General features: G+C 27.3%; 5 protein-coding genes across 5 annotated transcripts; 3 read left to right on the forward strand and 2 right to left on the reverse strand.

Moving 5' to 3' along the window:
- Positions 1–256: 256 nt before the first annotated feature.
- ELE39_003421 (signal peptide plus transmembrane domain or GPI anchor) lies at positions 257–2,980 on the reverse strand (the record flags this gene model as incomplete). The annotated part of the gene is made up of 1 exon (XM_067346407.1): positions 257–2,980. One exon carries the CDS (start codon positions 2,978–2,980, stop codon positions 257–259), a length of 2,724 nt encoding a protein of 907 aa, XP_067200944.1.
- Positions 2,981–3,774: 794 nt separating this feature from the next.
- ELE39_003422 (uncharacterized protein) lies at positions 3,775–6,429 on the forward strand (the record flags this gene model as incomplete). Its single annotated transcript, XM_067346408.1, has 1 exon — positions 3,775–6,429. One exon carries the CDS (start codon positions 3,775–3,777, stop codon positions 6,427–6,429), a length of 2,655 nt encoding a protein of 884 aa, XP_067200945.1.
- A 224-nt stretch (positions 6,430–6,653) lies between these two features.
- ELE39_003423 (uncharacterized protein) lies at positions 6,654–8,396 on the reverse strand (the record flags this gene model as incomplete). The annotated part of the gene is made up of 1 exon (XM_067346409.1): positions 6,654–8,396. The coding sequence occupies one exon, from the start codon at positions 8,394–8,396 to the stop codon at positions 6,654–6,656; it is 1,743 nt and encodes a 580-aa protein (XP_067200946.1).
- A 331-nt stretch (positions 8,397–8,727) lies between these two features.
- Positions 8,728–9,180, forward strand: ELE39_003424 (ribosomal-alanine acetyltransferase; the record flags this gene model as incomplete). The annotated part of the gene is made up of 1 exon (XM_067346410.1): positions 8,728–9,180. The coding sequence occupies one exon, from the start codon at positions 8,728–8,730 to the stop codon at positions 9,178–9,180; it is 453 nt and encodes a 150-aa protein (XP_067200947.1).
- Positions 9,181–9,589: 409 nt separating this feature from the next.
- On the forward strand, positions 9,590–12,643 carry ELE39_003425 (vacuolar sorting 11; the record flags this gene model as incomplete). The annotated part of the gene is made up of 1 exon (XM_067346411.1): positions 9,590–12,643. One exon carries the CDS (start codon positions 9,590–9,592, stop codon positions 12,641–12,643), a length of 3,054 nt encoding a protein of 1,017 aa, XP_067200948.1.
- Positions 12,644–13,434: the final 791 nt, after the last annotated feature.

Raw genomic sequence — 13,434 nt, forward strand, 5'->3', positions numbered from 1 at the left:
TATTATTATTTTCAGTGTGTTTCTAAGCTAGTCTAATTATAATCTCATTCATTTAAAATAATTAATGAAAAGAAACAAATTTTTTATTGCAATTAAAATTTTTTTCTTAATAAGTAAATTAAGATTTATCGTTAAATTGCATGAACCTTTACAATTACTGAATATAGTCGGTACCTTCTTTTACTGTATTTGCTATTATTGCTGTTATTATTATTATTAATACCAATAATAAAATAACCCTTGTTTAAACACTTTCTTAAGCGGCAATATAATATATTGCAATTGCACCAGCTATCAATAAAAATATTATACCAATAAATGAAAAAATAAATGTTGATTGAAGATACCAGGGTCGAGAATCTTTATACTCATTAATTGAATTACTTGGAAAATGTCCCATATCACCACTATTTTCTTGTATACCATGGTTGATCATTTTCTGACCACTCTGTAACTCACCAGTATTTGGCGCCACAGGGAACATTGGTATACCATATTTTGGTTTCTGATTTGCCATATTAGCATTATTATTTGCATGCGGAAAATATTGGCCTTGCATACGTGGACTTGCGCGTCCATTTTGAAGTTGGTTTGCGTCTATATATTTAGGTTTAAGAACGATATCTTTATGAATATATTTAACATTTCCTCTATTATTATTTCGCATAGAATTTTTATTTACCCTAATTAGTTTAATGTAATCATCATCATTATGTTCATTATCATCACTTTCTTCAGTTTCGCTTTCGTCGATTTCAATTTCCTCATTACCCTTAAGTGTCTTTAATTCCTTCTTTAGAAGAATATCAGATTCTGGTAATTTAATTGAGCCCTTATTTGATATTCCATCATTCACATAAACAGGGATTAACCTTTTCCCTAAAACTCTTCTCTTGACGTTTGGCCCATATCTTAATGATGGATCATTAATCAATAGGAATGGTTCATTTCTTCTTAATGCTTTAATATTTGAAGCTTTGTATGGTATCTTGACTTCCATATTGGATGTATTATCGTCTTTGTCATTAATTTGGATATATTTTCTAATGGTAGGTTTTGTATTACCTACTATAAAAGGAATCAAACGTGGTCTTTTGTTCAAATTTATAGATCTCGAGATTGCTGGTCTAATAATTGATCTTGACGGACCACTTGGCTTTATACCAACTTTTTTTAATACAATTGTTTCTTGTTTTGGTTGCTTTTTCTTCACATTTTGTAAAACAATCAAATTTGACTGTGGTTTAGGTACTGTATGTAACACAGCTGGTTTTGGCTGTGGTTTAGATACTGTATGTAACACAATTGGTTTTGGTTTTGGTTTTGGTTTATTTACATTTTGTAATACAATCAGATTTGGTTGTGGTTTAGGCACTGTACGTAAGACAGTTGGTTTTGGTTGTGGTTTATTTACGTTTTGTAACAAAATCAAATTTGATTGTGGTTTAGGTACTGTATGTAACACAGCTGGTTTTGGCTGTGGTTTAGATACTGTATGTAACACAATTGGTTTTGGTTGTGGTTTATTTACGTTTTGTAACAAAATCAAATTTGATTGTGGTTTAGGTGCTTTATGTAGCACAGCTGGTTTTGGCTGAGTTTTCTTTACATTTTGTAGAACAATCAAATTTGATTGTGGTTTAGGTACTGTATGTAACACAGCTGGTTTTGGCTGTGGTTTAGATACTGTATGTAACACAATTGGTTTTGGTTTTGGTTTATTTACGTTTTGCAACAAAATCAAATTTGACTGTGGTTTAGGTACTGTATGTAACACAGCTGGTTTTGGCTGTGGTTTAGATACTGTATGTAACACAATTTGTTTTGGTTTTGGTTTATTTACATTTTGTAACACAATCAGATTTGGTTGTGGTTTAGGCACTGTACGTAAGACAGTTGGTTTTGGTTGTGGTTTATTTACGTTTTGTAACAAAATCAAATTTGATTGTGGTTTAGGTACTGTATGTAACACAGCTGGTTTTGGCTGTGGGTTAGGTGCTATTTGTAGATTATTTTGATTTGTGAGAAGTAGTCCTTGATTAACAATGCCAGTATTTCTATTAATAACCCCAGCAGATTGTTGAATATTATTCATTTTCATTATTGGCCTTGGATTGATCACATTCTGATTTACAGACAATGCTGAATTTCCACCTAATGGTATATTATATACATCAGGTTGAGATATTCCAGTACCCCCAGGATAATAAAAAGTAGGTAAATTATCCTTATTTTTAACATTTGTATTAGTTTTAACAGTATTATTTAATCCTAAATTTGGTTCATTTAAGTTATTAAATATTAATTTTGGGTAATTATTAGCAACTTTTTGGATAGAATTATTTTTTGTTACATTCATTTTTTGTTGATTTAACTTAATTTTTTGAATTTCAAGATCATCATCATCGTTATCCTCTTCAGTTTCTTTACTAAAATCATCAAATTCTTTAATACTTTTCATCTTGTTTTTAATAACTTTATCCGCAGTTGCTGAATCTATTTCAGAATTGTTATTACACTCATCACGACCAAAAGAGGGGCCTAAACTCTGAGATAAAAATCCATGCTTATCACTGGATTCATCTGATACAGTTGAATCATCTTTTTCAAAATCTTCCTCACCAAGACCACTATTAGTACTTTTTTCTGACTCTTCAACAATTTCAGATTCAGTTAATGTACTTTTTACTGATAATTCTTCCATCTTTGATTGTTCATTATTACTACTTTTACCAATTTCATTTCCGGAATTATTTTTTGTTTTTCCTATTGTATCTTTTAATAACTCTAATCCAAGTTCAAGACTCTCTGAATCTTCACCTTCACTTTTATTATTCTCAAATTTTGAGTCGCATTTTACAAATCTTATACCACTTCCATAATTATCACCATTAATAAATGATAAATCCAAACTAAATATCAGAAAACACCATGTTAGTACTAATAGCAGCATTGCCTCCCCTATTTTCCCAACCCTCATCTTGGGAATATCTCCTCTGACCTTATCAATGCTTTCTCTGATTCACTTTTTTCAAATGTTTGTTAATTGATCAATGACTTAAAAATATTCTCAAACTTAATAGTTCTCTACCAGTTTTTATATTTGTTGGGATATTAGCTGACAAATTTCAATGTTATATTACTATTATTATTATTATTATTATTACTGCTTTAAAAAAAAAAATAAATTTAGTCTCAATATTTTCTTTAATCTCGAATTTTTTTAATGCCGTTAGTATTTAGTACAAAGATCTAAAACTTGGCGCCTTTATTTATAACATTCTTTTAATTTTTTTCTTTATTTTTTTTTGCATATTTTCGAGGATTATGTCAAAGTTTAACAGGAAAAAATTTTTGTAAAAAAATTTTATAATTCCCGTAAACATATTAATATTTAATTATATTTATGTGAATTGTATTGATAAACTCGTATTTATTGTTGCTGTAGGAACCAATTACTGATTTATTAAGCAACCTATTACCATCAATTTTTTTTTCTTACTGTATATTTTTAGATAAGATTTAAACAAATAAACTCTTCGGAAAATTTGAACTATTTTCCATTCGCAATTATATTATTTGTTCATTTTAATGAGCATTTCCATTTAACAGTCTTTTCTTTTACATATTTTAATAAATATTCGATACTGTAGATGGCGCCAAGCCATTTACTTATTTTCTTGATACACACATTTTAAAAAAAAAGTAGATATTCTTGTGATTTCTATAATTTATTCCAGATAAATTGCCATATTTATGATATCGGAAAATTAAATGAAAGACCATGGAGAAAGTATTAAAGATGAACTTCAAGCGTATTATGGTGATGAAATATTAGTAAATAATAGTGAGTTAATTACTATTAATAATACTTTTGGAAATAATGCAATTGAAGACGACCATATTTTAAATATAGATTTTTCTCAGAAAGATATTGATATTGATGAGATTTTTAATGATATCTTAAAAACAAAAACAATTAAGGATTTGTTTCTGATTAGGAAGGAATTAAATAAAAAGATTCAAGAGTGCCAAATTGAAATGCAAAAGTTTGTTCATTCCAATTATAAAAAGCTTCAATTTATTTCAAATCTTCTTGACAAAAATATTCTTGTTAGTAACAGTGGTAATAGTAATGAACAATCAAGTTTAAATTCAATTGGAATTATTAATGATGTTGAAAATAATAAAAATATTGTGAATGAAAAGTTTCAAGAGATTAAAAAAAATGTTTTTACGAGTGAAAATAATAAAAACCTTGAAAAGTATTTGAACCAGTGTCAATTATTTGCAGTAATTTCTGAATTAAAGAATTTCAATTTAATTCTTGAAGATTACTTTTCCAAGCAAGATTATGAATTATTGATGCAAATTTATAATAAATGGAAGAAGCCACTTGAAATGCTTTCCAATGATGATTATTTTAAGGTAGAATTTCAAGAAATATTAAGAAAAAGCAATGAAATTTTTGAAAAAACAATAAACACTTTAAAAAAGCAAATACTTGTAAATATAAATAAGAATTCAATATTGCCAAATATTAATATTATCATTAAATCATATACTTCATTGAATAATGAACAAATAGATTTTACCAATGATTTGATTTTAAATATTAATAATTTATTCCAAGACATTGTTAATGAAATTGTTGTTAGACAACTTGAAATTTTAGAAAATTCTCAAATAAATGACAAACTTATAATATTTTCAAATACTTGCAAGCAGTCATATCAAGAGATATTCATCCCTCTTAATTTTATTATATCAGAATTGAGTCAATATGAAATTGATCCATTAATACCGTCGTCAATATTAAAAAACTTGTTTGAAGTTACATTCATAAAAATTATTGAATTACTTGGACATGTATTTAATTATGAGAAAAAGAATCCAAAATATGAACTTAATATACAGCCAGTTTTACAAGGATTTGAATATATTACCCAAGCAATTAAGGAACTTCTTAAAACCTTATCATTAACTAACTTCCATAAACATCCATCATTTTCTTCGGAAAAATTTAAATATATTGTATTCAGCGCTAAAAACAACACTGAGAATGAAAATGAGGTTGATGATGAATATTGTTATAGTAATGATAATATAATTAAGAGAAAATACATTGAATGGAAAAAGTCCATTTTAAGTGATTTTCTCAAATTTGAAAATTTTGACTTAAGTATTAAAGAAATTTGGAATGATCTTTTTGATTTTGTAATTACTTTGCAGAATACTGATATTGACATTTTGTTTGTTGAAATTAATAAGCATATATTCAATAAATTGATTTATGATGAATTATATAATATTATTAAAAATTATAAGGAATTAATTAAGATTGATTTTGAAATTTGTGAAAATCTTGTTAGAAAAATGATCAAGGATATTTTTCAATCAATAATCTCAAATTCAATATTACACATTAATTCAATATTTTTTGATAATATTATAAATAATAATTTTGATTTAAATTCAATTGAAAACTTTAAACAATTAATAGAAAAGATGCATCTTGAACTTAAATATAGCTTGAATGGTAATGACATTTTTGACTTAAATAACCAAGATTGGATAATTGAAAAATTTTCACTTGTTAATTATAAACAGAAAGCCATTTACCTTTTATCTATCATTATAATGATAAGATATTTAAGGGACAATTCACTTCCAACATGTATTTCATACTTTCACAATTGTTTTTATGATAATAATAATGAAACAAAAAACTTGATGAATAACATTGGACTTCTTGATTTATTTAATTCTGACAAAATCAAATATGAATCACCAACAAACTTCAATAATAATAATAACTTTCACGAAGATGATGCCACTACACAAATTGTAAGAATATTATATAATCGATTTGAAAACTTGTTTCTCAATATCTTTGTAATTTGGAATATTTATGCTATAATACAGGAGATTTACGATCAGTTTGATTTTAAAAATGGAGAGAAAATACATATTGACGAATTTATCGACTTGATACACTTTAATATAATAAATTTATTCAAATTTTGTAATACTTTATTCCAACCACAATTCCAAAATTTCAATTTTATTCGAAAATCAGCAATTTCCGAACTTCAGTTCCCAATTAAAAACTCTGAAAAGTCGCAAATTTTTGCAAAGTGGTCCAATAATTACTATATTCTAAAAAATTTTGATCTCGATAGTACAAAAGTTATTTTCAATAAGCCAATTTCATTCTGGTTTTCCCAAATCCTTCATGGGATTCTCATTGAAACCATTTTCTTAATCAAAAATAATAACTTTATTGTAACTGGAAATGTCAATTCTTTTGAGAAATCATTATCAAAATTCTGGAATAGCATTAAACATTTTTTTGAATATGATCTTGATCTTAATATTACCCATGCTCTATTTTGCCAACTTTATAACACATTATCGCTAAACTCTTAATTTAAAATCTAATCAATTTTTTTTTATCATAATTTTATTATTTTCTTTTCTTTCAACAGATACAAGACACCAGCTTACATACCGGCATTACATGTATTTTTGTACTTAAATTGCATGAATTTCCACATTGCAAATAATTATGACACGTGTAAATATTATTTTATCCACATTAATATTATAAGAAATAAAGAGAAAATTCTTATTTATATATATTATTAAAATAACTAATTTTGTAACAAATAATAATAGTATGATTCGTAAGTATCAATATCACTAACTATATAATACCAATTATGGAGATTTTTAATTATATTTCTAAGAATAATCATCTCAGCTTCTCTAACTTTAATTATCGGAAGTTGATGGATACTTTTATGCCCAAAATGATTTATTATATTAGCTGTAGATGATCTTAATTTGTCTATCTTACTTTGTATTAATGAAATACCAATAGAAGCTGCATCTACCTCAATTTTTCTTTCTAATGGTTTTAATATTTGATGTGGATCAATATTTAACAAAGTTTGTATTTCTGAACTATGTTTAATGTATGATAGTAATTTTAAACAAAATGTAAATTTGTTATTAATAGCATTGTTCTCTTCAAAATGAAAATTGTGTGTAGTTTCCAATGAACAATCAAACTTTTTTAGTAATATGTTCGTTATGTTAATATTAATTGATGCATCTGATGACAGAGTACTATTTGAATATAAATGCCTAATTGATATCTTTTGATGATTTTCAAAAGATTCTTGACTATTATTCATCAAAATATTCTCTGGAAAAATTATTGGAAGAATCATTTTATGAGAATTTAATAACCATTGTCCTCTAGTTATAAATATTTCTGAATCAGTCAAACTTTTATCATCTTTGTAAAGTATCTCCTCTCCTTTAAGTATATTTCTTTTTGAAACTAGTTTAATTACCTGACTTATAGCAGTAGTATTCCCAAATCGTTCGTCTTCCAAATTCTCTGTAATATTACTTATACCTTGATTTCTCGTATATTTATCCAAAACTATTTCAAAATTTGAATCTTTATCAGTCTTTCTAATAAATATTAATGATGGAATAAATGCAAGACCGTCACCTATTTCTATTGAATATGATCTAACTATCATATATGCCCATTGTATGTCATATTGAGTTATTGGAGGGCCATTCAAGTAATCTACTGATTGGGAAATTCCGAACTCACGTTTAATTATAGACGAATAAATATAAGAAGTTGCTAGCTTACAATGCTTCTCTATTGATTCATAAATACCCTCCATACTTGTTCCGTATGATGCAACATCAAAATCCTTCCTATTCATGGAAAAAATTCCATTATTCTTAAACCATTTTACTGATGGCAAAATTCTTATTATTGAATACAAAGGAGATTCCGATTCAATTCTCTTATGTTTCAGTAACAATACCATTAATCCAACTATATCGTCTATTACTCCCTTTTCAATATCCTTCATTATTCTTCTTTGAAGGCTTGTGCTTTTTTGATCATCTCTTGTATATAAAATTAATTCAGAATTTAATTCTGAAATGGTTGAATTCTTTAGAATATGCTTATTAATTATCACACTAACACCATTGTTCTTTTGAGAAAGAGATATTCGCTTTAATTTTAAAACATCTAAAGTTTGAAAAATGTTATTCACATTTTTAAATGTAAATTCACCCTCCAAAGGTTTCTTATCTAATGAAATACTTGTGATATTATCAAATAAAGTCAATGCTCCAAATCTTCTGAAAATGAAATCAACTGTAACTATTCCTATTAATGCCAATAATAATAGGTAGGTAAAACTTTTCTTAAATGTATTTGTATTAGTTACTACAAAATTTCTTCCACGATTGCCATTTGAGTGAAAGCTATGATTTATTACTGGAAATGTTTTACTTCTTCTATGAGATTTTAATTCAGGATTTCTAAATTTTACTTTATCAAAAGTATTCAACATTTATTTCATAGGCCCTTACTTAAATAAAAGATGTATATAAATGAAACTTCAAGATCCTTTTTTTACCAAGTAATTCCTAATATATGTGTAGTCACAAATTTACCCCAAAAAGTTCAATATTCCGAATTTCAATGAATCTTATTGGTTATAAAAAAAGGTTATTAATTCCTTATCACCTTTATAAATATTAATTTGAATAAATTAATTTCAATAAAACCCGCCCAACTTAATATTTATTAAATGCATGAAATTATGATAATATAAAAATTACAATAAAGTATTAAAGAAGTTTGTATATTATCACATAAGGCAGAAGTTGTTTTCTGAAAAGATGAGCTCTTCTTTTGAAGTAAGAAAGGCCACAATTGATGATTACTTTGAATTGAGAAACTTGATCTGTGGTGTGACAAGGTGTACCGAAACTCTGAGTAGAGAACAGGCAGAAGAAAGGTTTAGATACAATACATATCATCCTTACTGCTTGGTTGATACTGAGAATGACCGAATTGTAGGCTATGCTGGTTTTTATATTATTCCTCATCTAGGAAGGAAAAACGATTCCAGAATAGAACATGTAATAATTTCACAAGAGTATAGAAACAGAGGACTTGGGAGGTTGCTTTGTAAACAAATTATTGATGATGCCAAAAATAAGTTTGATTGTGGCAGAATTGATTTAACTGTGGAATCCCCTATTGCTAAGAAGCTATATTCGAGCCTTGAATTTGAAATTGTAAATACAGAAGTAATGAGGAACTCTTTTTTAGAATTGGCACCAAAATAAGATTAATAGTGTCTAAGACTTTATTATTTTAGTTATTTCTGTTCACAAATCTCTATGAGCAGAAGTTTTTACATTATACAACTCTAATTTTTAATATTTACATGTTTAAGTCAGTTTCTTTATTAAACTAAGAAGTAGATAAAAATTTATGTTATCGTACTTAAAAGAAAACTTGTTGGACTTTTTTCCAAATTACTGATCTTTGTTTTTTTCTATTTACTCCCACAGAATTTTTTGCATGCAACTTAATATACTCAAATTTTTACCTTATTAGTTAAAAATGACGTTGAGGGGGAAATGGCGGCAAAAATGTGCATATTAAATTGTGGGATAGAAATGAATGAAATAATCATAAGTTAAAAGGAAAAAGATAAATAGAGTAAAAGGCAAATAAAACTTTTGTAATTCTATGGAGAGTTTTAGGTACTTTCCTTTTTTTGAAAAAAAAGTTGTTGAAGGGGAAAATTATTTTAGTTCAACTCTTGATTTTGAAAAGCTAGGGTTGGGATCATTTATTACATGTTCAGGAAACGAAAATTCTCTTTGGTTTGGTTCAGGTGATGGTTATATCTATGAGGTTGGGCTTAGAGATGGGCTCTTAACTATTATTGAGAGCTGGAAGGCATATGATATAACTGTTTTCGATATTAGGTATTCCCAAAATACCTTAATAACTATTGGAATGGACGAGAATAATTTGTGGAAATTAAAGCTTTATGATTGCCTGGATGGTAACATTTTAAGCTCGAGGCTTGAGAATTATCAAGAACTTCCAATACATAAAGAGTTAGGAGAAAGAGGTGTAACAGTATTTGAAGCATGTTGTGATAATCAATTCGTTGGTTTAGGAACTGTTGATGATTTTGGAGTTTTCATATTATATGGAGATTTTTTTGGTGTAGATACGTATTCAAGTCATTTTATTGAATTATTCGAGCCATGTACAGGAATTCACTTCATATCTTCTAATACAAAAGAAGAATATTATATAATGATTTCTACAAAGAATTCTATATCATCTTATGAAATTGGAGTCAACACCAAGTTCCCAAAATTAATTTATAGTGATACAATGGGAGGCGCAAGACTTAATTGTAGCTCAATATTAAGCTCATGGACCGATGATATCTTACAAATACGTGACGTGTTGGTGGTATTTAGAGAAGAAGGATTGTTTTGTTACCACCCAGTTAATGGCAACTGTTCTGCCCTTCCAACCAATCATGGAAACCCTATCATACTCTCAACTTTTAAGAATTACCTGGTCTTAGTTAGTTCTCCTTTAAACATCTCTCCAGAGTATTACTCAGATAATTCCAAAGAACAAATTGAAGCTGTTAATACAACATTGTGTGATGTTACTATATGTAATTACCTTCCAGAGTTGAGATGTATATGTTATACTGGTGAGTTTAAGAATGTTTCACATATTGTTAAAGGACTTAATATGCTATTTGTCCTTTGCTCTGGAAATAATGCCTCTTCAGGCCCAACTTCAATTACTAATACAAATAAGTTTAATAAGTTGGATCATAAAATCTTGGAGGCGAAACAAGGAATTCAAGGTAACATTCTTCTATCCAATTCTTCTAATACCAATCATGCTACTAGCACTAGTAGCAATTTAAACAATTCATATATTACAAATACAAGTATAGCCATACCAAATCTGCTGTTTCACTTAGAGGAGCTCAACTTGTTTGAGAGAATTCAAATACTAATTAGTAAAAACCTTTATGAGTGGGCTCTAATTCTAGCAAAAAATGAAAATGTCTCTAATTCTATATATTCTCAGATCCAAAGAGCATATGGCGATTGGCTCTGTAACATTAGGAAAGATTATTCTGCAGCTCTAAACAGCTATCTTAATTGTCTAGACAGCTTTTCTGGTGATACCAGTCACGTAATACATAATTTCCTACAGGCTAATAGACTTGATGAAGCAATCACATACTTAAAGGAATGTGTGATAATTTTTAGAAGCAAAGAATCTACTAAAGGTGCTATTAATTTAACAAATAGTGAAGATTCCAGATTTCCTATTGGAAAGGATCATATAACATTACTTTACAGATTATTTGCGCAATTGGATAGATTAGAGGACATTTTGGATTTTCTACAAAATAGAAATTTAAATGAAGAAATTGACAATTTTGAAGTAGAAACTGCTATAGATATGTGTAGGAGTTATAATAAGTTTGAAATGGCAGGGAGAATTGCAGAAATATTCCAATTTCATGATAAATATATGCAAATTCAGTTGGAAGACAGAAGATCTCCGACTGAAGCATTGGAGTATTTGGAGGATATTAATTTAGATGAGCCACAAAAACTGTCATTAATATTAAAATATGGACCGGTTTTGATCAATAAGATTCATAAACAAACAACCAAATTTATTAAGAACTTGGTAATAGAAAATAGCATGCCAATTGATGTATTTTTACCAATATTTGTAGATCATGATAATTTACTATTAGAAATGGCTTGGGATGTATTAAATAATCGAGGGAAGAAATCACAAATAGAATTAGAAGATATTGAGACAATTTCAGTAGAATTATGTATACATATACTACAGGTATCTTTAAGACAAGAACCAAAATCTGAGATATGGGCCAAATTAATATTAGAAAGATTAATAAGAATAGATAATTCAGAGAACTGGCATTCAATTTTGTGTATTTGTATATATTATAAATATATTTCTGGAGTATTTTATATTTCACAGCATTGTAATTTACATCAATTTGCAATTACTGAGTTAATAAAGAAAGGAGAAATAAAAGATCTTATAGAATTCTGTAGCTTATTTGGTAATAAGGACCCGTTCATATGGCAAGAAGCGCTATGTTTGGTAACAAAGAAATTGTCAGAGAATAAAAGTTTAAAAAAAAATCTTGAATTAATAGAGTATCTTAAAGTGATTTTAGAAAATGTTCATTCATTAAAATTAATATCTCCATTATCAATTTTGGAGATTTTGTCAAAGTACTTGGTAAATGATAATACTTCGTCAGTGGATAGCTTTAATTCATTAACATTTGAGATAATTAAGCCAATACTAGGATTACATTCCGTTTATACTAATGATAATCTTTCAGAAAATAGTAGGAATTCGTTGAATGACATTAGTGAGATTAATAAGATGAAGAAGGAAATCAAAGATCTGAGGCTGATGCCCAAAATATTGAATACTTCAAGATGTAACCAGTGTCACTTACCTTTAGAATTACCAATAATTCATTTCTTATGTGATCATTCATTTCATAGATATTGTCTGTTACAACAAGATCAGTGTCCAATATGTTCTTCTGACCAACAGACGAAGATAAGACTTTTAAAGCAGAGAGAAAGCCAGCAGATAAATAAAGATCAGTTCTTTAAGTTCATCAAGGGAGGTACAGATAATTCACTGGGTTTTGACCATATTTCTAAATCACTAAGTGTTCTATTCAAGTAGATATTGCTTAAATTATACGAAGCTGTTTTGTAAATATACATATATATATATATTATATTTTTGTTTTCAGAAACTGGTTTGCATGTATGCATGCAGACATGCACCTTACGTATATTGTTAAATATTTAAAAACTTTCACTTCAACAATATTTTATAAACATCACACTTAAACCTTTTATACTAATCCCAACCTAGTACTGTTGTTTATATAATTAATATATCCTTGCATTTATTCTCCAATTTACTCTATTTTAATTTGTACAATTTCGGTACCTTTAAAAAGTCATCGCCCGCCCAGGAGACATGACGCGCTCGTTTGAATTTAAATAGTATTTGAGACAGAATAAAACGAAAAAAAAAAGTAAGAGGACGTATGTAAAATATTTAGTAATAATTTTTAATCAAAGAAATAGGGTAAACATCAAAAATAATTGAGACGTAAAGGTTTGAGAAAATAGTAAATTAAAGTCAAAATTAAAAATTGATTTAAAAAAAGAAAGTTGAATATGTTAGGTTTAAATTATTAGAGTACTAATTGACTTTTAAATAGAGAAATTATTTTTAAATATAATAAAATTTTGCGGGTAATTAATTTCATATTAATTATATATAACACAAAATAGTAAAAAGTCAAATAAAATAGATTATAAATATAACAATTATTAAATAATATACAAGGGAAAAAAGGCAAAAGAAATAAAATTGCCAATAATTGTAGAATTTTAAACTCTTGGAGAAAAAATTGGAGATTTATTCATTACAAAAAATTTTGAGTAGATTTAATACAAGAG

Source organism: Cryptosporidium sp. chipmunk genotype I (assembly GCF_004936735.1).
Source record: "Cryptosporidium sp. chipmunk genotype I strain 37763 chromosome Unknown contig_53, whole genome shotgun sequence".
In the NCBI taxonomy this organism is placed as follows: domain Eukaryota; phylum Apicomplexa; class Conoidasida; order Eucoccidiorida; family Cryptosporidiidae; genus Cryptosporidium; species Cryptosporidium sp. chipmunk genotype I.